The sequence below is a fragment of the Streptopelia decaocto genome (genome assembly GCF_964273445.1).
Source record: "Streptopelia decaocto genome assembly, chromosome: 3".
In the NCBI taxonomy this organism is placed as follows: domain Eukaryota; kingdom Metazoa; phylum Chordata; class Aves; order Columbiformes; family Columbidae; genus Streptopelia; species Streptopelia decaocto.
In genome coordinates, this window is record NC_138656.1 from 79,455,570 (window position 1) to 79,481,774 (window position 26,205).

General features: G+C 37.6%; 1 protein-coding gene across 6 annotated transcripts in view; it reads right to left on the reverse strand.

The window, feature by feature from the left end:
- KLHL32 (kelch like family member 32) overlaps positions 1 to 26,205 on the reverse strand; it is a gene marked incomplete at its 5' end in the record, with an annotated part of 91,923 nt that overhangs the window by 56,450 nt on the left and 9,268 nt on the right. For 4 of the 6 annotated variants that reach the window (XM_082048409.1, XM_082048407.1, XM_082048408.1 and 1 more), the window contains 2 exons: positions 6,149 to 6,247; positions 15,931 to 16,038. The exons of 1 other annotated variant lie outside the window; for it this stretch is intronic. In XM_082048409.1, the coding sequence (XP_081904535.1) occupies positions 6,149 to 6,247; positions 15,931 to 16,038 (207 nt within the window). The remainder of the gene's footprint in view (positions 1 to 6,148; positions 6,248 to 15,930; positions 16,039 to 26,205) is intronic. One more of the 6 variants, XM_082048405.1, reaches the window with a different exon arrangement.

Genomic DNA, 26,205 nt, shown 5'->3' on the forward strand with positions numbered 1-26,205 from the left:
ATCCTGTCGTTTTGCCTCTGAGCCTGAAACTAGTGGGCTGCTTTGGATAGTTCTGCAGCTTCTAAATGCTTCACTCATACCTATCACCTGGAATGTAACTCAGGAGGTGTACAGAACTCCACTGAAAACTGTAACACTGGACTTCAGAAAATACAGAAAAATCACTTAGCTTTAAGATTTCAAATATGGCCAGGTCTCTGAATGCTGGTGGAAATCAGCCTCTGGTTTGAAAACTGATTACTAAAGCTATACCCAGAAAATATTTAGTTAACGCTGATCAGTAGAAGGAAATACCATTAAAAGCTTGTATTCTGAATAGCATTCCCCCCCTTATTAAGACTCTTCGATTGTTGAAATAATTTGTAGTTTGAGGCTGTCTTTGCTACTGAAATACACAAACAGCTGAAGACAAAGACAAAACTTCTTACATCTACAACCAGTTATATAACTCAGACATATTTATGAAACAAACATTCCTATGTTCCGAATAAATCTTTTAACACATTTATTCTGTTGCATAAGAATAAAGTCATCAGGCACCTTTCAGAAAAACATCTGCAAGCTTTAATGTGCAAAATGGGTCATCACAAACACACTAATACCACATTCTCTACAGCTCCATTTAAGAAGTCCCTTCTCAGGCCTCTGTCACATTCAGTGCCTTCAACTAGCTTTCTCTTGCCTTATCTATTGTCTTAGTAGGACGGTTATGGTCCACTGGAACAGTAAAGGCTAAAGCTTTTCAAAGGGAAACAACATGTATAAAGAACTGGCTGGAGGGCGGAGCCCAAAGAGTTGTGGTGAACAGAGTCAAATCCAGTTGGCGGCTGGTCATGGGTGGTGTTCCCCAGGGCTCAGTATTGGGGCCAGTTCTGTTTAATCTCTTTATCAATGATCTGGACAAGGGGATCGAGTGCAACCTTGATAAGTTTGCAGACGACACCAAATTGGGTGGGAGTGTAGATCTGCTGGAGGGCAGGAAGGTCATACAGAATAATCAGGACTGGATGGATTGTTGAGCCAATTGCGCGAAGTTCAACAAGGCCAAGTGCCAGGTGCTGCACTTGGGTCACAACCACCCCAGGCAGTGCCACAGGCTCAGGGAAGAGTGGCTGGAAATCTGCCTGGTGGAAAAGGATCTGGGGGTGTTGGTTGGCAGCTGGCTGTGTATGAGCCAGCAGTGTGCCCAGGTGGCCAAAAAGGTCAACAGCATCCTGGCTTGTATCAGGAATAGTGTGGTCAACAGGACTAGAGAAGTGATTGTACCACTGTACTCAGCACTGGTGAGACCCCACCTTGAATCCCATGTTCAGTTTTGGGCCCCTCACTACAACAAAGACATTGAGGTGCTGGAGAGAGTTCAGAGAAGGGCAACAAAGCTGGTGAGGGATCTAGAGCACAAGTCCTAGGAGGGGCAAGTAAGGGAACTGGGGCTGTTTAGCCTGGAGAAAAGGAGGCTGAGGGGAGACCTTATTGCTGTCTACAACTACCTGAAAGGAGGTTGTAGCATGGAGGGTGTTGGTCTCTTCTCCCAAGTATTAAGTGATAGGATGAGAGGAAATGACCTCAAGTTGCACCAGGGGGATATTTGATTGGATATGAGGAAAAAATTCTTCTTGGAAAGGGTTGTCAAGCACTAGAACAGGCTGCCCAGGGAAGTGATTGAGTCACCATCCCTGGACATGTTTAAAAGGTGTTTAGATGAGGCTCTTAGGGACATGGTTTAGTGCTAGATTTAGGTTATAGTTGGACTCTATGATCTTAAGGATCTCTTCCAACAAAAATGATTCTATGATTCTAACAAACTGAAGTGTACTAAGATGGTTAGTCTATAAGAAAGAGGACCTGTCTTATAGTCAAAATAAGATCTTGTTTTTTTCTGAGACAACTCAGATGAAATGCCTTAAAGACCAGTAAATACAAAATTCAGCATTGGCTTGAAATTAATCTGCCCCCAGCGCACTTCAAACCTTCTTCGAGAAGATCAATCAGATTAATTAGATCAGTAAAGTCTTCTTCGGTACCTTTGGCACCAAAAATGCCTTTGAACACACCTGCGTATGGGCCAGGCCAACTGCATTTTAAGCAAAAAAAAAAAAACTTATTTAAATCCTTGGAATAATTACAGACCCCAGACAGAAGTATTGAGAAAAGATGAAACTGTCTAGAACTCCAAAAACTGATAAGCTGGAACATTTGGAGAAAAAGAAGAGCTGGAACAAGCTCTAACATTCTAAGAGCAGCACTCCTACACGGGCACAGCCTGAACCAACCCAAACAATTAAAGACAATGCTATCAAATTAAAACTGTGTTGTTATTACACAAAAATAATAAATGACAGCTAGATCCCACATATTGTATTTCCTGAATTTATTCTAAACTAAGCTAAGTTTGTGATATCCAAACAACTCAAAACAGCAAGAAAGGAATTCACCAGTGTGGTAAATGAACTCAGCAGCTCTCTGGAACTCCAAAACATCTTCAGAAAGAAGAGGCAAGAATTATTCTCTTCCCAGAATCGGTATCATAGCATGTGAGGTCAGGTGTGATAAGACACCTCAGTTCCTAGCTGCAGCAAGCATAAGTGGCTTTAAGGAAGCCTTCTTTAGCTACTTGGATTTTATTTTTAAATAGTACCAAAATAAAACAATAGATATTTTTGAGGTCATCTAATATTATCTAGAACATAAACAGACATTTGATATAATTACTTTGGACCCTGAAAGATATCAGTCTTTATGTATCACAGTATCACAGTATGTTTGGGATTGGAAGGGACCTCAAAAGATCATCTAGTCCAATCCCCCTGCTGGAGCAGGAACACCTAGGTGAGGTCGCACAGGAACATGTCCAGGCGGGTTTTGAATGTCTCCAGAGAAGGAGACTCCACCACTTCCCTGGGCAGCCTGTTCCAGTGCTCTGTCACCCTCACTGAGAAGAAGTTTCTTCTCAAATTTAAGTGGAACCTCTTGTGTTCCAGCTTGATCCCATTACCCCTTGTCCTATCATTGTTTGCCACCGAGAAGAGCCTGGCTCCATCCCCATGGCACTCACCCTTTATATATTTATAAACATTAATAAGGTCACCCCTCAGTCTCCTCTTCTCCAAACTAAAGAGACCCAGCTCCCTCAGCCTTTCTTCGTAAGGGAGGTGCTCCACTCCCTTAATCATCTTGGTTGCCCTACGCTGGACTCTCCCTAGCAGTTCCCTGTCCTTCTTGAACTGAGGGGCCCAGAACTGGACACAATATTCCAGGTGTGGTCTCACCAGGGTGGAGTAGAGGGGAAGGAGGACCTCTCTCGATCTACTAACCACCCCCCTTCTAATACACCCCAGGATGCCATTGGCCTTCCTGGCCACAAGGGCAGAGTGCTGGCTCATGGTCATCCTGTTGTCCACCAGGACCCCCAGGTCCCTTTCCCCTACACTGCTCTCTAATATGTAATCTCCCAACCTATACTGGAACCTGGGGTTGTTCCTGCCCAGATGCAGGACTCTACACTTGCCCTTGTTAAATTTCATTAGATTATTCCCCGCCCAACTCTCCAGCCTGTCCAGGTCCCGCTGGATGGCAGCACAGCCCTCCGGCGTGTCAGCCACTCCTCCCAGCTTGGTGTCATCAGCAAACTTGCTGCTAGTACACTCAATTCCCTCGTCCAAATCGTTAATGAATATATTGAATAATATAATGTAGAGCATCTTGTTGATCTCTGCTAAAAACTCTTACACAACTACTCAAGGTCGATTACTTGTATGTACTGTAACTTGCAGAACAAACAAGACAAATTCCTACTGTGATCTATTCAGTTTGCAAATCTGTCACCAGACATGCCTTGCTGGGGTGAAGCTGGTAAATAAATACTGTAAAAAGAGTAAAATACAGTCTAGAGCCCGACCTGACGTAAGCTACAGTCATCCTGTAGATGTCCCTGCAGATTCAAAACCTCACAATGATACTCTGATTCAAAAATACTTTACAGAAGTACCACCACTCTCTGTCTCCCAACATATATTCTCCTCCTTATCCTGTACCCTTCATCCACTCTACCTAACTCCCTACCTCCATCATTATACATCTGTACACTGGGTCCCACTCCCTTGTCATTTTTACACTGACATAGCTCCAGTTACTCAAAGTGCAAAGAACTCCTTCATGTTATTTGAGTAACTGCCTATTGACTGTCACCTCCACAGCATTTTTACTGGTCTGTTAATTACAGTAATTTGGCAGCAGTGTTTGTTCACTCAGGGCTTGTTTTGGTTTGGGTGCTAGTTTTGTTTGTTTGTTTGTTTGTGGCTTGTTTGTTGCTGGATTTTTTTTTTTGTATGGTTTGGTTTTGGTTTGTGGGTTTGGGTTTTTTGTTTGTTTGGGGTTCTTTGTTTGTTTGTTTTGGGGTGTGGTTTTTGTGGTTTTGTGTTTTTGATTGTTTTTGTTGTGTTTTGTTGTTTTTTTTTCTTTTTTTGAGGGCGTGGGTGTGTTTGTTCATTTGTTCTTAATTCATTAACAGTTTGTTCCTAAATAGCTGACTGTGCCATGCACATCACAGACCAGATTCAAAGTACTGCTAATTCTACAGTTGACTTTCCACTGCAGCAGCCTCAGGATCAGCAAGTATTAAGACAGTGCCAAGGAAAGAGCTACAAATACCTGAGGCTACTCAACAAAAATCAGGGAAGATGTTAGTACAAGGATTTACATTGAGCATATACCTGCTTCTTTCCTACCGTCCTCTCATGTCCCTACCTCACCAGCACTACAATACTTAGCTCCTTCCCTGCTTTAATATTTCCCCACCTTCTTTGCTGCAATGGTCTCTTTAGTTCTATATCTGACAAAAGCATGCAAGCAATAGAGACATCCTCACACCAACTGATTTGTTAGGGGGACATTAAATACACTGTATGAATATCAACGTTAGACTCGTATGTTCTTTCATGTTACATTAACCCCTTCCTGCGCTTGCCTGACAACTAGTAGGCCAAACGGTTTTGTGGCTTATTTAGCATCTCACATTTCTCATTTCTCAAACTAACCATCTTTCACGTTACAATCCATGTCTATTTTCTCAGAAAACTTAAATTCCTTCTTACTTTCCTGAAAACAAAATTGTTACAAATTGCAGTACTCTACCAGCTCCCTTGACTTCCTAATCAATTTATAATGCACATATTAATAACACCTTATTGTCTGAACATACATTTGGAAGGCTTCCCTAAGGCTAACACTCAAAATACAGACTCTTTCTCCGTAAGACACAGAGCCTGCAAGTACATCCTGAGGCTCTTAACATGAGATCCTGCATGCCTATGGTACTCAGTAGCTCAGTGCGCTGCCACACTCAGACTCAGACTCTTCAAAGGCAGTTATGCTGCTGGAAGGGAAGTGCATATGGAGAAGATTATGCTGACGTGAATTTCCATGCCCAACTGTTGTGCGGATATAGTCAATGCACCCTATTTCAGAAACAATACTGAAAAAGTACAGCAAAAAGGAAATAGTTCCGTGGAATTCCTATTGCAATTTTTTTTATAAGGCTTTTCATCGATATCTATCAAAGCTATGTTCCTGCTACCATTGTGAGCCATCTCCTATACAAACCAAGAACAAAAATTACTTTTTTGGATTCAGATTTTTGCCTCATCATGACAGCACTAATGCTGATAATATTATCAGCATTCTGGGCACAAGGCCAGTTGATAATAAGGTACCCTTGTACTAAGCCCTGCCCCTTCAGTGAGAAGTGATAGCACCTTGGAAAACACATCAATATTCTGCTATTCTGTTGCGAACATTTACGCATCTTCACAATGCTTCACAACATTCATGATCACAATAGGGAAATATTTAACGTTTGGTAAAGTGAGGCAGGAGAATGCAAATTTTCTAGTGAAGAACTTCCATGTGCTGATACTAATCAGTGGACCATCCTTGTTTTCAGAACTGAAATGGACATAATGGATAGGAGGAGAAAGCAACTACCACAAACTGATACCCAAATTACACTCTAAATTAAAGCCTCCTGAGATCCAGTTTCTTGCCATTTAGGTTACACCAGGTATTGTACTAATACTCTCCTACTGAAATTAGGCTTGAAACAGAAGTTTACCAAACAGAAATGGCTGATAATCAGGCAGAGAAACCTCACCTGAATGAGATAGTGAGAACACAAACTGAGAAGTTCCAGCAGCTGCAAATGACTCCCAGCTGCCAAGACATCCTGTATCACCCCTGGCTCCAAGAGGATCTGTAAAGAAGAAAATGGAAAGTTTGTCATGCAGAACTCAGAGTAATTCTGGAAAATACTACAGGCCTTTGTTATTTCAGATATTTAAGTCCACACAAAGAACAGGAGGAGTATAATTAAGCATAAAGAGAAGCCTTTGCAGGATGAGGACAGAGCTAATCTGAATTGCCCAAAGGATTTTTAAGCAGATTTTCCTGTGAGAGTCCATAAGTCACATCACCCCCTAAATCCTTTAAAATGCAATGCACGTTATTTATTTTAAAAGGAAACTTTTCAAAATAACAGAACTTCCTTTTTTTATCCATATACCTGGATGCTTCCATATACACTGATGAATCAGGCCAACAGAATCGATTCAGAAGTCTCCAGTATTAATATTATTCAAGGCTTGGAACAGCCTTCCCATTCTGCATGGTACCACTTCATAATTTTCCTAACCACTGTCTTCATTTTACAGAGCAAGGCTGTGAAGGCACAGAGTTAACATGCTGCTGGGGAAGTGCCAGAAAGGGCTTAGAAACCAAGACTGATTATCCTGTCACTTGCTCACATAAAACTCCTACTCATTTCAATTAAAATCACGCACAGGCAGCAGCCAGGATAATTGGGCCTGAGCTCCTAGCCTGCTGTCTTGGGGTCAGCTTGTTAGAGAATCCCTTTCAGGACACAAGAAAGTCTTTGGGAGCACAGAAACTGGTCAAATTCTTATCAGCAATCACATTACAAACTATACAAACTCATTATTTAAATATAAGTGGTGCAGCATCCAAGAAAAATCATAAATGCCTGAGAAAAAATAATTTTTCCAAGAACTCAGTTTATTCAGAGTCTTATCCTTGTATTTCCCCTGGCAACTCTGGTTTCACACCACATGAGGTCAGTCTCTCACTGCTCCACAGGGAAGAAAAGCTTTTTTTTTCAGATGCTTTTTCTTCTTCCCACACAATTTAGTTCTATCTTACAGCATCATTTATATGTCCCAAATGCAGTGGAGTAAGGAGGACAGCATACAAAAGGAAAGACACTCATAAGCATCTTTTGTAGTTAAACTGGTTTTAAGGGAAACTAAAAAACAAACAAACATGTATGCATTTCTTCAAGCAAAACCACAAATTATCTCCAACTTAATGGATATATTAGGAACAGGAAAGAAGGGGATTTATTGTTATTTATATAAAGAACTCAGTTACATTGAGTTCTGTCAGTGTATGACATGCTTAAAGCCTGTGCAAATCACTATATATATTCATACTATGTTATAGGTGAACGCATATGTAATTTACATACTGTATAAAAGTTCTTTATCTAGCCAGAAAGACATTTAGAGATCTTAATGTAAATGAAAATCAAGCCCAGAACAATTCAGGTTTTTGGCTGGTACTAATGAGATTACTAAGCATGATGAGACGTAGTTCAACGGAAAGCTAGAAAGGATTTCAGTTACAAAAATATCTCCAATAGGTATATTTAAAAAAAATAAGCAGCACTGTTGAATATTTTCAAGTGAGAACTCAAGGTCAAACTGACAAAAGAAGCTGGTTTAGACCTTGCAGCATTTGTTATTCAGACATCATTTACACTGAGGAAGTTTTCATCTGAACCAATGTCATATTACTTACTAAATGCCAGCCACCAGCTTAGCATTGTTAAAGACACGATATGAAAAGAACAGGAACCCTAAGCAGATTACTGCCTCGTAGACATAGACAAACTATATTTAACTGTGATAATATTAATGTATTTTAAAGCTACAGCAATCCATTTACAAATAATACTAGTAGTGTTATGAGATGAGAAGCAGTACAAGAGGAAAGGAGGCTGACTGGTCGATACCTAGAGGTGATTTGCACAAAGTCAGCAACAAAAGTTCATTTTGAGATGGCAGACTAATATTTCTTACACATTTTTCCATTTCTTACAGCTTTCCTAGACCATACAAGATTTATTCTGCTGAGATAACACATTCACCTTTGCGTTTCCCACAATAACTTCAGAAAGTCTATTTTGCCTCTTCCCAAGACTTTGCCTTAAATTGAACTGAATTTTTATTCAATACTCCTTTGGGTATAGGCAAAATCACTAATTCACCTATGCTAAATGTTCACCATAAGCAAACTGCATGCTGGGAAATGCACAAGAAAAGGAGAATAAGAAGGAAGCAAATATTGCAAGGCTTCCTTCTACTGAAACTGAGGTAGTCGACAATTATTACACACCTCTTAGCCTCTATGCGTTAATACAATTACTTGATTTTTATTAATTACCAGCATAGATGTTTATATGCTAAATAGGCCATCCAGCTGAATCTTAACAGTAAATGCACATATGCACATCACAAGTACACACAGTGACTTTCCTCTGCCTAACCCTCAAAACAATAGCTCTGAGGTCTTCTGAGTGATGCTTATTGAAAATTAAGGAGAGAGAAACTAAGATCTACTTGGGATTCACGCCTTCAAATTTCATCACAAATTATTAGGGTGAAAACAAAAGAGAAAAGCTTAATCATTTTCCCTACTCCATCCTCAACCCAAGGGTTACAAGGCATAATTATCAGGGCAGAAAGTCTGGAGTAATTGGGAACCATCAACTTCAGATAAACGTTGCCATCTTCACCAGTGAAGAATGTGCTTCTGTATGACACATGCCATCTTGAGACTTGAAGACTGGTTTCCCTGCTATTTTTATATTAATTATAGCACGTGGCTGCATCTTACAATCAACCCTCCATTCAACCCTTATTTCTGAGGTTTAATTCTCATTACGCTCTCAACTTTTCTCTGGCCCACGATGCTACCACCAAAAAAAAACCAGTTTAATAACCTTCTCCCTGTATACAATGAGCAGATCTTGCAGACAGCCTGAGTAACTTACTTTCCCAAGCCACCAGGTCTCACATACAGCTTGTTTTCAAATCAATCTCCTTTGTCAAGTTCTTTTCCTCCTTGCCTGCGATGACTGTGTTTGCAAACAGGAATCTTGTTTTTCAAGGCAGCCTCCATCATCCCACAAACCCTTCAGAAAGCACACACTAAATTCAGTTCACTCCCTTGTGGGGGATAGAAAGGATGCAAAAATTAGGTGTTTCTTTGCAAGAGAATGCTGAGTTCACAAGATCCAGAAAGGCAGATTACACAATTTCTTAGATCCACAGTTCTTAAACATACAGCTTAAATCTCTATGGAAATGCATCGCCATTGACACTTTTTTGATATATTGAGGAAAGCTGCTCTGCAAATGCAAGAACTAGAAACTTTCATAAATTAAACCAGAGCTTCTGAAACACAATCCTGAGGCAGAAAATGGAATGCTATAATCAGCCACATGATCACAGATGCAGGTGCAGATTAACTATCACCTCTATGGAGCCTCATGAGGTTTACATCCAGAAAGAAAATAATATCTTTCAATTTATCACCTGAATATTGCCGGCCATTATGTTTCATCCAGGCACTTTCAGGCAACTTCAGGCCCAAGGAGGCTAAAGTGTGTTCCTAGACAACAATGGAGAGATTGAGGATGCACTTCTATCACCTTCATTTCAGCTACTCATTTATACCCCTGTATTTCCTTCTCATTTCCATACAGCTGCTTGTGGGGCCATGGAATAAGTGAGGTGGGGACATGATTCACATTAAAAATAAACCAGCATTATTCTGTAACAGTAAGGAAATATGTAATGTCATCTCCGACAATTCTAGAAAGTAAACCATATGGAATTTAAGAAAGAAAAGAAGAAGAAAAAAAAAATCTTAAGATCCCTGCCTGGCTCGCCCAAAAGAAAACTCCTTCTTGACTCCATTTTTAGTGATCAGCATTTCAAACAAGACAGGCATCTAACAAAAGTACCACTTGCTTTTTCTCTCTGGAGACCGCTCTGTGTGCTTCAAAACAATCAAAAAGTAAGTTTTCTTTCAGAGCAATTTAGACTGCATTTCACTCACAACCAGTTAGCACTTCTGCCTGCCTGCCTGTTCATTTGCACTTCAGTTAAATCCTAAGCTCCTTGCACGTTGAGAAGCACTGATTCAAAAAAGTGTGAGGGGGGGAAAGAACTTTCTAGTTCCCTGCAAACAACTGCCCAAGGCCCAGGCATGTGGTGTTTGACAGTACTTGTTAGAAAACCCAGATGTCTCATTAGCCAATGCCAGAAGGAATCATGACCAGAATTTCTCTCATATGCTGTTAAAATTTTTCCAGAAAACTAAATTAAAATCTGTGTTAAATGCACTACATATAAATCATAGAGTATCTCCAGTTGGAAGGCACCTATAAGGATTATTGAGTCCAACTACCTGCTCCTTGCAGGACTACCTACACCTAAACCATATGACTAAGAGCATTGTCCAGACACTCCTTGAACTCTGACAGGTTGGGTGCTGTGACCACTTCTCTGAGAAGCCTGTTCTGGTGACCGACCACCCTCTAAGAGCTTTTTCCTAATGTCCAGTCTGAACTTTCCCTGATATAGCTTCATACACCATTATGAAGTAAGTACCACTATTATAAGTAAATGAGTAAATATCAATATTATAAGTAAGACTCAAAGTAAATTCACTATATTTTGGGAAGATATTTCATTACTTTGATTACTTTCAGTTCTATAAAAGCTGTCTTGTCCATAGCTTGATACCTATCAAGAGCAAATAACATGAAACATTTAACTTTCTCTGCAATAAACTGCATATACTGAGTTAATTAATCTCTGCATTATTCTAAGCCTTCTGGGCAATCTGTAGCTGAACTGTGAACCTAACAACTGGTGGCTGTAACCTACTGCTAGGTAGAGAAACAAGATTATCCTCCTTATAAAAGTAAAAAAAGGAAGTGTCCAAAACTAAGCTTCAAATCGATTTTTTTGGCTTTGAAACTGCATTGAAATATTATGTCAAGTATTTACAGTAAAACTTAGTCCTGCTGTAATCAGTTTTGCAGGACCTTGGCATGTTGTCACTGGTAGAAAAGAACAAGGATGGTTGAAGTCACTTTTGTTCGGGACACCAGGAAGTTTAACCGAACCATATGACTCATTTTAATCAAAAGACAACCAGTGGAACTGCCATGTGCAGGGCGCAAGACGTCACTTAGCCAAGAAAATCAACCATCACAATACCGCTTTGCCGTATACCTCATCTGCAAGTGAACTAGAAAAGTTTAACAGAATAAGAGGTGCTAAGATATTGAGAGCTATCTGCTCCCTGTCTGAAATGAAAATGGCACATTAAATACTGGTTGATCACTAGAAAAACTGTCACCAAACAAGGAGGGAGGGAGGATGGGCTGATGAGAGATTAAAACCAAGATTCTATAAAGAAATCAAAGCAATTATCAGGAGAAATAGTTGTACTTAAAAATATTTATTGCTATTGTTTCTTTACTATCTAAGAAGACATTTCACTCACATGTTTGGAGTATTTCTTTAAAGAAAATGTTTGATCAAAAAAAGTGCTGAAGTGTTTGATCAAAAAAAGAAAAATAACTATTTCACAAAGGAGCTGTAAGATAACGCTTTAACTAATGATAGGTTCCTGTGCATGAATTTGAAAAATCGCCAGATGGTTCTCCTATCAGTTTGTAAAACCCATCTGGTAAAGTGGTAATAGCTATTATAGGACAACAGTTTTCAAACTAACTGAATACAAGATAGAGTTAGTAAATAAAGGCAGTAGTTAAATAAGACTCACATTGATAAGGCATTAAAGTAATATTGAGAGCAACCCAAGCACATGAAATATAAATAACAAGATATCTAAAAATATCATGAAGTTATAGAGTTGCAACCAGAATAATATACTAACCCCTTTATTAAAGATTGCCACCACATTAGCATTTTGTGAAAGAAAAATTGTTAAATATGCTAAGAAACAGAAAAAGTTTAAAGTCTTTTAAAAAATCATTAAAATGCAACTTTCTATGCAGCTTTCAAGAAAAGGAAACATTTCAACATTCTTTCTGCAGGCAGAGTGTAAGGCTGTGTTAATCTTGGGCTAAGATGATACCACAGGACAGCTTCCTCTAAAATTCACTTTTGGAGGAGCTAAACATAAAGGACCTCTCATATTAGGGCTGCCTCTGATTTTTTCTTTTCAGCTTTGGTAATTCAGAATCATTTTACAACTTCAAGAAGACAACTCTAATTTCTATTCACACAAAAAGAAAATATTATGGTTTACAAAAAGAAAAGAAACACCACCAGTTAGGAAAACAGGACTTGGTTAGGAGAACTTGGTATTAAGGCTTACTTAAAGCTGCTGGTTTGCTGTATGGTCTTTGGAAAAGTTATTTTCCCCCCAAATAACTTCCTGTTTATGATGCAACAAAGTAAGGACAGTGATTACTTGCTTTTGTAATGTGTTGTGAGGTCCTCAAACAAAATTCTATTTAAATGCAAAGTATTTCTATTACTATAGACAAAAGACATATGATAGAACATAATTAGAAAGAAGAAAGATCCACGTCAGCAAAGCATTTAAATATACATAGCAGTCCAGTTGTGTATTTGTATTTTTGTTGAATTAGGATCACAATCTTCCACTGCAAATTAAACCCAATGCTCTTATACAAATCTTTTTTTGAAATTATGCCACAGTGCCTGCCAGGCAGTTCCAATTTTATATATGTGTACAAGATCAACAGATAATGTAGTTTGCTGGACCTATATTTGATGAGGAATGCAAAAGCCTCATCTAAAATGAAGACCCTCATGGCACTTTTTTTATATATATATACACATACATACACACACACACTTATAAGGCTCTTGTAAGTACTTCTAAGTACTGAAACTTCTCAAAAGCCGAACGTTTTCTTCTGATCAAAAGCACTTTTTCTTGTAATGATGCGTGACAGAACTTATACATTATTAGAGAATTACTGAGAGCCTACATGCATAGAACAAAACCAAATTCTGCTGCTATTTTTTTTGTTAGTTTCTATACCAACATTTCTTCATGATGAGAAGAGACCATATGAATGGATAAATTCAGTTGAAATTATTATATTTAACATGAGTTTTACTTTTATTCTGTCAGACAATCGATTTTCTCTTACAATTACAATATCAATTACAAAATCAATTTTCTCTTAATTACAATAAGGCACTGTCTGCCTAAGTAGAAAGGAAGATAAAGTTGGTATTTTAAGTCCACAGCTGTATTTCAAATTAAGAAAAAAGATGCAGGGATGACAGTTTCACTTCAGACTGCAATGTCATGCTAAAAATTAAATTTCTTAATTTTGATAACTTTCAAAAACTGCAGGAAAATATTGCCATCGTGTAGTATTAAATACTTCCACCAGATGTCTCCAACATATTATTTTACACAGAAAGTTACGTTTGAGTTACTACACTTCAAATTAAGTTTAGCAAAATATTAAAGAGAAGAAAGTTGAAACTAAACTCTTTATACATGGATACCTCAGTACTGTCCCTAAGTTTTTGTCTGTTCCACAGCATAGCTAAAGAAACAGAAATTTTTTGGACTAACATTTTGGCTAAATATGTTAAAAAAAAAAATTCATGGTTTTCACTTTTAAGAGACACATCAGCTACCATCTTGATATGTACATTTTCAGAGCAATATAAGATTGTAATTGGCATGAATGAGTTTTGGGTTACTACGAGATATTCTCATAGAATTACATGGAATCATTGTTTGTTTGTTAAAATCAGAAAGTTCACAGACCCAAACTAAAGACGAGACTGTCTTCAGAACTCTCTGATGTAAGCACACAGTAATCCAGTTATTTATTAACAGTCTTTGTGGATTACTCCCACTCACTACCTTGAACTGCTCAACCAGATTCTGCCAGCCTGAGTCAGTACACGAGCAATGCTCAGTACACGGGAATGCAGTGCCAGAAGAGAATTTCAAGGACAAAAGGAAAACTTGACGCTGCTAATTCTCAGACACACATATCACTGAGTTATGCTTCAAAGGCATCTTAAGAGAACTCCTAGAGTATCTTTCTCATTTCTCTGTGCTTCAAAGTAGCGTTTTGTGTATCTGATAGGACAGTGTGCAAATTTTGCCCTGTACATACAAGACTCTAAAGTCTCTAAAAGATCAAAGATAGAAGGCACATATTATTTACTAAGGAGGTGAGAATACTATCCTAGAAGCAAGATGAGGTGGATTGTTGGCTTACAAAAAAAAAAAAAAAAAAAAAAAAAACACAAAACAAAAAAACACACACAAATCCACCTTTTCGGGGTCCTGAACATATTTTACACGGCTTTATTAGACTTCGGATTTCACTGAAAGATAGGGGCTGTACCTCTATTCACAGCAGACAGGATGGCTCACATAGAAGTCAGTTACAAGCTATCTTCTCAAAATTGGCTTTGGAAAGTATCTTTTGGATATTTCTATTTAGCAACCAAGAGTTCTATTTTCAGAATAATCAACCTAGAGTGTCAAACTACTTCCGATTATACAGGTGCTTCACAGCACAGGAAACATTCATTTTTATATATGAAAACTTTCAGCTGAAGAAAAACAAATAGTATATCGATGACAAGCCTTGTAATGAGATCTTCAGTCAATTCAGTAATACAGCATGGCATCTCTGTCTCTTACTTATATCAAAGAAATCTTTGAATAAGTTATGTTTTCCATAATAGCACAAAGAAATTTCAAGTGCTAATCCAAGGCCAATGCTAAAGTGTAACTGTTGTGTGGGCTGGTGACAAAAATAGTTCCTTTATAACAGGTAAAAAAAAAGCACCTTTCCTTATTTTTATTAAATTCCCTTTGAAAAAATTAAGGCCACATGCTCAGTTCACAATATGGAAACAGATACCTTAAATTTGTACAACCCAAAAACTTTTCCATAATAACATAAAAGGAATTTAAACTTTTATTTTCTAAATTAACTAATACACAAATATATATTAATTAACTCAATTGTTGTAACAATATTTCCAGAAATAGTCTGGTTATCTAGAATTTTTTAATCCAAAGCACAAATAGATGAGTATTTAGAAGTTCTGAGCTCACTATCCATGACCTCTGAACAGAGATATATAGCAACACTCTCCAACCATGCAGTCCACATATACGAGTCTTTTTTTTTTTTTTTTCAGGGGGAGGAGATGATGTGGGGGAGGGAAGAGCAGCATCACTCTGCATTTTCTGAAGTAACATAACATGATACATAACCTGCTATCATAAAAAGTGTTACAATAAAAATGTACAGTATCTGTAAGGATTTACAAAGATGCTTGGACTGCATCTGTCCAGAGAGTAAGAGACTAATTTTCCACTCAGTTATATAGTTTGTCAAATACAGCAGAGTTTATAATAAGTTTTATAGGAAAACACATAGGGTATTTTGCCTTTCTTTACATTCAATTTAACATGCAGAATCAACTCACATTAAGTTTTTATGAACAGCCAGGCCACCATAAAAAGGGCATATGACTTCCTACATGGTTCACTACCTAGTAACTATGCACATAAACAATGTGGAAATTAGACAGTCCCTCTACAGAAAAAAAAAGAAAAAAAGCCACCACACATCACGCAACTAGCATATTCAAAGTAAGATCTACTTAATCAAAAGACCTTGTACTGGGCATTGCACAAGAAAAATAATTTCTAGTACCTCTGTAAAGGTCATCTTCAGTTTTTATTGAAGTTTGCTTTCATTTGTGTCTCTTAACTTGAAGAGCTGTACAGTACCTGTCCAGTATACGCAAAGTCCAGAGCTTGTTTTAAACCAAGGCTTGTGACACCATGCAAGTTCACCTCATCAGCTTCACTTTCAACCATGCAGAGACTAAACATTGCCTATGGAAAGAAAATAAATGTTATTAACCATTAGAAACAACCATCCGTGAAGGTCAAGGAAGAACAGGATTGATTTTCCCACCTTCACTAGCCTTTGCTTTCCTTGTATAAAAATTTTAAGTAGCAATACACTTGTGAGCTAGAATGAGATCTATACCAAGTTTTCAGTACTAACCCCATAACAATCAATCTTGCAACTGAGTCCTTTCATCAATAAAGAAATATAAAACCTTATTCTGGAAGAACTGAAACAAATCCCTTTGGAACATATATATATACATATACTTCCTAACTAAGTAATTAAATGGGAACAGTCACATAATAAATCAGCATTCAATAAAAAGAGATAAAAAACTGGACTCTGGAAAAAAAACCCTACATGAACACTATTAGAGATAATACTTAAGTATATTATCATTCTATATAGAAAGAAACAATAAGCCATACACAATTACTTGCATGAGAAAAGGGGGCAGTTAGTACAGCAGCTTTTATAACCAGTCCTTTCCAAATAAGCACCCCCGACCAGAATGTGAACAAGGTAATACTCAAGTTATTGAATGAGGAACAAGGATAGAGATGCAGTTACCTAAATTTACAACCTGCCCTTGTTATTGCCCTAGTTTCTCAGATCATAAAACCTAAACTGAAGATTGGCAAAGTGCTACAGAACTTCTCTGAAAATAACATTGAGGAGAGCAACTGAGCCTTTCATGCAGTCTTACCTTCCAGAACATCCATCTTCATTGCCTTCCTTCATTGAAGCAACCCTACTCAGACTCCAGATCCTTGCAGGAATCTATTTCTTCCCATCCATTAAACTTCGACTCCTGTCTTTGCCCCTCACTCTTCCCTCCCAGCCTGCCCTCCCGCTGCAAAACCCCTTCTTACCACTGCTTCCCTCCTCTTATCAGTGCCATTCTCCACTCCTATGCTCTTCCAGAAAAATAACCTTTATCTTTGTCACTCTCCCACATATTTTTTAACAAAATATACCACTCACAGTCTTCAGACTGTAAACTGTGAACAAATAAAGTGAACACATCTACCATCTGTCATTGCTAGAGAGAATCTAAACTTAGCCCCAGTAGGTTTTCTGCCAAACTGTTAATGCCTTTATGTAGGCTATGAACTTCACCTTGGAGAACTCCAGTAAAGAAGCACTTCTTATGAACATATCCTCTGCTACTTCTGTCTCTACTCCAGCTCATACCTGCAGAAGGTGAGGCAGTCAACAAGCACACCAGGTTTCATATTGCAACCTGTCCATCAAGCACTGCTGAGTTCAAAGGAAAAAAAAGTCCTACACCTTCTAACGGTTTAGCAGATAGTGTTCACCTAGACCCAGGTGGCTTCCTTCAAGAACTGAGTGTTTCCTGCAAATAAGTAATTTCTTCTGAAAGTGTTATCATTTTCAACAGTAAAATGCCATAATTTCACATCAATCTGTTGCCTGGAAATCATCCAATACAACCAAGAGTGACATTTATCACAAGGTCATTCCTTGTATTTTTGCAATTTCTATTTCAATCAGGGTTTCTTCTGAACCGGCAACACAAAAGAAGCATCAAATAGTTTAAAAGGTTTATCAAACATGTATTAAGACACAGCAATGAAACATACCTATAGAGAAAAAAAAAAAAAAATCTCTAACCAATTCAGGCACTTTTCTAATTCCATTAAAAATTGTAATCAGAGTTGAAGACTTCATTGTCATTTAGATGTAGCAAATGCACTCTAATAGCTACTGTGAGGCTTCAGGGCTTGCCAGGAACTGCAAGGTACCCAGCAACCACCTGCTCTCTTGCAAAAGAAGACCTCCAGTTTGTGTCTGGGAGAAACAAGCTGCCTTTCTCAGAAATTCACTACTAAATAAACTTGTTGGATAATATTTTCTTCCCTACATCCATTCCTAAATAATGAGAGTAAAATCTCAAAACAACAGTTGTCTACTTAGCTCTTACAGGGTTAGATTACACACCTTCTCTGTACACTCAGTTCCATCAGAGTGCCTGCAGAAAGGCTGGAAATGCTCAGTGACACAAAATGCTGCATGCTCTGCATTCTCTGACTGTGCAAGAGCAACTGTTTGTACACAGGAATCATCAAAAAAAACAGTGTGGCTACTAATAAAGTTTCTAGTCTGATCAAGGGCTGGATGTCACATACAATGGGTTAAGCTTACAAAGAAATAATCTGTAGAGCATAAATCACTTCTATGAAGAACTGGCAGTTTTTCCTTGTAGATTTATCAAAGTTACCTTTAGGAGGCTATTTTATTGCACCACAGAGATTCCAACATGGTCCTTACACAGGGTTTATTACTACACCTACCATAGTAAACTCAGCAGGATCAGACCACTGACTCAGTCACTCTGTAATTATCCACAGCATTTAACAAACCCAATCTCCAGCAAAGCTTTGACCCCCTGCCAATTAGCACTCTCCCAGGCAAGGCCCAGGCTGTGGCTCAGGGGATAACTCAAGCCATGGCTGTTCGAAATAGACAGCATGGATAAACCCAGACTCTTTGCAGAGAGGAAAAGGTTTAGCCATATGGACACAAGTCATGCTGTGCCAGTTGCTTTTAGGGCCAGAAAACAAGCCCTTATCCGTCTTATTTACTGGTATAGACATAGCCTAATAGCGCAATGGGCTATCAGAACTGTAGCCACCAGTAAGCCACAGGACCACAGCTTTGTGTGACAGCTGCTATATGGAGTTCATTTCCTCTCATAGTATCCTCTGAGTATTCTGTGCAAGTTTTTGATACAGAGTATGAACTACATTTGTTTTTCAGGTGGCAAGGCCAAAGAATTTAACTGAAAGATAAGGTCTGCAATGGTCCTCAGACAATTCACATTCAGCTAAAGTGGATTAGCCTCCAGGAAAGCAGTCTCCCACACAGACGAAGCTGGTACTGCTCAGTGATCCACACTGCCTTCACCAGCAGCCAAATTTCCTTTTCAGCCTGATGGTTTAAAGGTTTAATCCAGCATGAAAAATATCTGTTCAATGGTAAGCAGAAATTGAGCTCAAATTCAGTCTTTAATTTGCACCACTGTACTTTAATATTATAGTTTTAACTGCAGAACCATATGGATCATTACATTCTGGCTTGAGACTTCACCAATAGCTGGAGCATGAGTTATGCTTGGGCTGACACAGCCTAATTTTGGATGCATCTCTGAAAACACTCTGAGGTTTTATGAGCTTAAGCAGATCCATCAGTCATGCTTTTAATGCAAAGGCTAGTAGCCCATTTCATTTTTCCCTGGGGTACACTAAAAACAAGGCAACAAGATAAACACCTCAGGTAGATGTCCAAGTGACAGACAAGTAAACAACTAAATACAAAATATTTGGACAAGTGCACAGTTCAAAGTCAACCTTATCAGAAAAGTTACCAAATTTTGCTAACCATGAAATGTTAATTCATTAGTTATTAATTTCATTCAACAATGCTAATATGTCATACTTTATTTTAAAATACTTCTACTTGGACAAAACAAAATCTTCTTTGAAAATGCCTCATTTCTCCTCCAAGACCTTCATGAGAGTAGGCAGTACGAGTTGCCAACGTGTTAAAGATCCATTCTGTAATAAAACCCACTGGTGAGGGGACCCACCTCTTCTTCCAGTTCCTTTAAATATCTAGGGTTTGTTCTGCCATGCAATCAGTCAATGAGCCAACATCGTGAGAAATAAAGTGATTGTTTAAATTCTGCTGGTTTAGTCAAGATTTTAATTAAATAAACTAATTCCCCAAAACAAAACACAATCCACTTGCCATTCCGTGACAACTGTTCCAAAATTCAGGGATCAACATCCTGTCACAAATGGATCTATCCCATTTGTGGAATTCCACCTGAGCTCACACTTGTTTAAGAAGCTACAAATTAGAATGGCCAGATGTTTGTGTGGCAGGCAGACACTTTATTAGCTGTAAAAAGAGAAGGAAGGGAGGAATCAGTTCTCCATTCTTCTTCTAATCTTGCTCTGAAACAGAAACAGAGCTAGAGAGCCATTCCCAAAGGAAAACAACAAAGCACACAATCCTTGGATAAAAATAATCAAACCATAAACCAGATCTATGATTCTTAAAAACCTGACTTCAAAGAACATGGCAATTTGGTGGGCATTTAATACACAGCATGTAGGTTTACTACTTTGCCCTCAGCTGCCAAAGGCACCTTTATAAAATGTTGGTGTTTTTTTATATTTGTTTTTTTTTCTGCAAACACAGAACACAAAAGATGACAAGAGTTCAAAATTGAATGGCACACAACAACGGGGTGACCAGGCCCAGATATGATCAGATCTGGTGTAACTGGGCAGAATAGCCTGAGTAAAGGAGGCCTAGCACAGTCATTGCGCTTAACTTCCCATGCTCAGCTTTTGCCGCTGCTTAGATTTCAAAAGCAAAATGTTAAGATGGGTGTAAAACACCAACAAATCAGAATAATACATTGCTGTGAAAATAAGACAATAAACATATTTAGATACATTTATTTTATCATTGAGGCAGCACTGAAGCAACATGCACAGACTCCTTCATAACATACAGCTTTAAGAACAGAGGTCACAGAAACACAATATGATATTCAAAATCCCCAAAATACAAATTGCTGACTGAAATAGTGAGGTACGAAATTGCACCCTGCCTTTGAGTAGTTTTTTTACTTGCTCAGATGATCCATATAGATGAAATAAATGAGCTTGTCCTCACTTGTACACCTCACTCATTCTTACAGCCATATCAGGCATAGCAAGCATTAAATCATCACAAAACAACCAAGTTGTATAGTATTTTAAAGAAAAAAATCATTTCAGAAAATTCCACACAACTTAGTGGCCTTTTAAGGCAAGAAACAGAATCATAAAACATACACAGCCTCAGGAGACAGGTAAATGAATTTGAAATGAACAAATTGTTATGCTGTTAAAAAAAAAAAAAAAATACAGTGACCAAAATTATAAGTAACTTACTGCTACAGCCTGTGGAAATAAACTGGGATTCTTATTTTTGAGGTTTTATAAGCTTTCTGCTTGAAGTTAAAATATATAAATATTTGAACACTGAGGTAACCACTGGATTCTAATTTAAATCTGCATAAAACCTGTTCAACATTTAAGAGAAATGAATTAATCATTAGATGAGCAATAATACAATACATTGGGTAAATACTGGATAGAAGGAAAATTAGTAAAATACCTGGCAACTTAAGAGAAAAGGAGAGGGAATTGTCATCAGGGCCTGTAATAACAGTATCTGAAGTTAGGTAGCTGTATAACAAAAGTAAGAGAAAGTGTTTTCAGGGTAATCAATAGATAGATATAAGCATGTTTAGACATCAATTTACAGAATGTAGCGGGATAAACTTTTTTTATACTCCTTAATGGCAGAGGAAGCCTGAACCCTTAGCTTAGCCTAGATGCCTAAAACAGATTAAAACTTCAATACCAAGAGTAATGGGTTGAGTGAACTGAAGAACGAAAGCTGAAGAGACAAGACAGAGTTGGGTCCTTTTAGCATACTCATTCCAGGAGAACAGAAGAAATTCTGAAGATGACTGTTTCTAGAATAAGAGCTACAAAAATGATGGCAATAATAAACAGAGAAATGTTTGCACCTGAAAGTTTGTTTCCAATGACTATATAGATTGCTACGTAAAAGAACTATATATAAGAACCAGAGTTTTCTTTCACTTCTCTTAATTCACATGAAGTCACTTCTAGTTTAAAAGCTTTAGGTGAGTGAGTCTTTAAGAAGTTACAGACCACCAATTATGAGAGGCTAAATCCACACAAAATGCCTCCAGTTTGACTATCTTGACCTTCTTATGGCTCACTCCTTATTTCAGCTACATCAGCCCCTAGCTGCCTTTTCTGGTATGTTCCCAATGGGAGGTGAGCAAATGACCATTTAAATTACTGCCTTCAAGAAATACCTTGACTTTAAGAACAAAGTACATGGTTCCAGTGCATAGCAATTACCTCTAAAATATCTCAAAGTTCCGTCAGAGAGAACATGAAGATACATTCATCATTATCCATTTTTCTTTGATTCAACTCCAAATGCAACTTTCAAAATAAATATAAGCTTTCAAAACCAGAAAGTAAGCTGAGCTTACTACAGCAATCTACAGCAACGCAAAAAGCAACTTTTCCAAATTTCCTCCTTTTTCTCAAACATTGTTTTGATAACTACCAGCAGCCCTGGTTTTAAGTTCACTACAGTATAAAACAAACACTTGGACGTCCTCACCAACGCACAGCTCTGAACTACGCAAATTCTAGTTGAACTGCAGACTTAGCAGTAGATAGCAAACACGATGATAAAATCCTCGGATACTTCACAATCACCTTCATTAAAAGCTATATTCATATGATGTTCATAAGGTTTCAGCAAGGTCAAGCTTGTTTTGCACAACACAATGCAAATACCTCAACTCAGTTCATCTCCCACTTGTCTTACCCTCTCGCCTTTCATCCTTGACTCTAACTGGCAGAGGAAAGCTTTTGCAACTGATGTCCAAGAGCCTGCTTTTACTTCCAGCTGCTGTTCTTGTGTGGCTGTTCAGAAACCTGACACATTTTCTACTGTAAAGTGCACAAGCCTTTGCTGCACTTCCTCACAACCACCACCAGATAGGGAGAGTGGAAAGTTGGCACAGCGTGAACCAGCATTCTTGTAGTTCCTTTCATGGCACCATCCTCAAAAAGACGAACACCCAGGAAGTCAAGATGAACTAACAGCAAGTTAAACTTAATGCACTTGAGTTTTCTCATCTCTAAGTCAGTACAGAGTTCTGTGTTAAAAATTTACTCTCTTTTTTCCTACTAAGTGTCAACTATATTGTAAGCACTATGGTCAAATGTTATAGGAAAAAATTCTTATCAGTCTTAACATAAATTAATCTTTAAGTATGCCATCCCATCCAGCCTCTTATTACTGAGGCTGAGCTGTAGAGGAAAAAAATTAAAATGCACCAAACAATTTGTTTGTTTGTCACATTAACTATTTAACTAACTTTTTTTTCCACCTAATTCAGAAACATCTGAAGAAAACAAAAAACTTAATTTATACTTCTATTCTGTCTATTGAGCAAACTAATTGGTAAAGAACTGACTAACATAACCACCAAGGTTTTCCTTAGCTATTTATCTTCTTGCACTGACTTTAAGTTAAATAACACTATCTAGCATTGTTTTACTGTTTTAGAAGAGCAGAATTGTCATCTCAAATTTCTGCCTCTGCAACTCCACAATTATATTGCTTGAGTTCTTTTAAAAATTATTTTAAAATAGACAGGCATCTTCATTAAGTGGAGTGTTTTATTCAAATTCGCATCCCACAGTATATGCACTTCTATATTCACCTGTTTCACATCTTTTTCTTTACAGGAATTGATCCTACTTCTCATCTCATGCATCAGAAAAGCTATGAAGAAAGTAAACTAACACTTCAGAGATCCTGGATCAATTTCCACCACTGTGTAGAGAACTCAGTTATGATGTGATACCTCAAGATTTTTTTTATCGCATGTATCATGTTAAGCTTGTGAGAAATCTTACTGGCATCAACAGAACAGCTCATTCATGCATAATTTCTGACTTAGGCCCTAAGCCTATCTGTATATAGGTCACTCAAACTTGTAAGTATCCAGTCCCGAGACTACCTTATCTATTTGGCCCATTAACTCTTTCAGGCCTAAACATTCTTCTTTGCGGGTCGTACAAAAAATAGCACCTCACTGACTGTGTAACAGTAATAGTAAATAAATAAATCATAATCTATTTAATCTCCTTTGTTGTACTACTCCTGAATTTACCTTTAGGTGTTCTTCCATGTTCTAATCCTTCATGACATAAGCAATATTATTTCTGCTTTGCTGTTTTCACCTATCACAACAACAAAAATATATTTAGAATGTATTAACAGGAGTCAAAATACTACTTTGACAGATTACAATGTCCACATCAAATATCAACTATGTTCTAGATTTGTAATAGATATACTTATCCAAATAAACAATTCAATATGTTAATGTTTCCTTACTGCATGTAAAAACGTAGCTTGCTCTTCTCATAACTAGCATGTTGTATTTTTCTTTGTTTTCCTTGCAGTTTAAGCCTGTCTGTCCTAAATCAATCAACAGCCATGTTCTCTGGAGTCTCTTGCACACTGAAAAACATATCCATCAATACCAACTGCATGAAATATGATTAAGAGGCTCATTACATGATTCTTCTGAAAAAGTTCCATATAAATTCCCAGGGAAAATGTCACATAACGTCAATCACTGATAACTGAGCCTGCATTAATTCATCTGCTCAATGAAATCTACCTAAATATTGTTTTTTAAGCATTTGCCATGCGACTAAAATGAATCCTGTAAAATGAAAAGGTCAGCTATCACTCACAGCTTAAGGGAATATATAGTTAAAGAAATGTGTAGAAATAAAAGGAAAACTGAGCAGCAGAAAAAAAATAATATTATTTTATGCACAGTGCTGAAATCTCACACGGCAAAGCAAATTCCACCGAACCTTGGTGTTTCTTTTAGTATATCAGTATTAGACAGTGATACGTGATTACACAGCCCCTAAGAGCTTACCAAATCAATGACACATGCAACACACTTACTGCATTGCACTGTTAATACAAAAAGAGATCACTTTCTTAGTATCTTTTGAAATCAGTAATGAAAATGGAAGAGATACCCTACTGTTTACAGCAGCTAAGAATGGGATATTTTTTCCTGTTTGTATTCTGCAAAGTAATTTTATTGGTTGTTTTAAGGCACAGGGTCTTCACTCCCAGTCATTAATATAAGCATTTGTTGCTAACAAGTTATGATAGTCTGAGTTTAATAGCGTAATGTGTCTTCCTCAAATTTCTGCCTAGATGCACAAACATAATTTAAGACACAAGGAAAAAGGACGGATTGTAGCATACTACTCCTAATGAGAAATCTGCAGCAATGTGCAGTCATCTGTCCTAACAACAGACACTCTTAAGCAGGCCTGCCTTTTGGAATAGAAAGGGAGCAGCATAACTTAAACCAGATTTTTTTTCCAGCATCTCCAGTCAAGCACAGAAAAGTATGAGTCACATTTGCAAATTTTGGCTTAAATTGGTTTAATGCTTCCCAGTGAATGCATAAGCCTATTGTTCATGTCCTTTGATGATTTTAGCAACTGATATCAAAAGCAAGCCCAAAATAAAAATGGAATGAAAGTCAGCTAGCTCTTGAACTAGGACTTTGACTACCACAATACACATAATTCAGAGAGGCAAAGCTTCTTGTGATTTCTTTTTGCAGGACAGACCATGATCAAAACTTTGACACCTTTAAGGGCCTTATTTTTAAAGGGATACTTCATATAGTACAATCAAGACAAGTTCCCCACGTCAGTGCATACAAGCCATAATTAAATTGTTGCACAGCAAAGCTTAATCTGACAGAACTGGAGTAACATAACCTTAGTTATTATTACAATTACCTACTTAAAAAGCCATTTCTAACATGATGTAAATTTCATTAGAGACTGACACCCAAATCTTCCAACCAATAGTAAACTACAACAAGTATCTTCTATTCTACAGCATAACTGCAAGAACATGCTTGTTATGCAAGAAGCCTAGTGTTGAAATCCAAAATGGTTCATTTTATGAAAGTTTGTGCTAGATACCTTTCATATTTGGTCCACTTTTAAGGGTTTGATCTTTTAAAACAACCCTGTTTTCCATTATGATTATAAATCTTGCTTTCCATTAAGATTATAGCATAATTTTGCTAAAGAAGTACCTTTAAGTCCCACTAACATGTATATATTAAAGTATTTTAGAAAAAGACCAAAGAATGAAACCAGCTCACGGACCATTTTTCTTTAGTTTTTCATATCCTTTTACTGATAAAACCTACAAAAGTAATTAAACGCTAACAATTTGCTAAATAAAAGTAGAATGACTTGACTAACCAAGCTTGTGTTAATATTGCAGTCATTTGTCACAGTAGCTTTCATCATCAGCTGAGCTGCCTCTATAAAATCATGTCTTAAATTTATTTTTAGTAGTCTTCATTTGACTGTGCTCATTTATGCTTTGGCTCTTCCTTCATGTCCAACAAACGACCCCCCCTCCAAACTACCAGATCACGT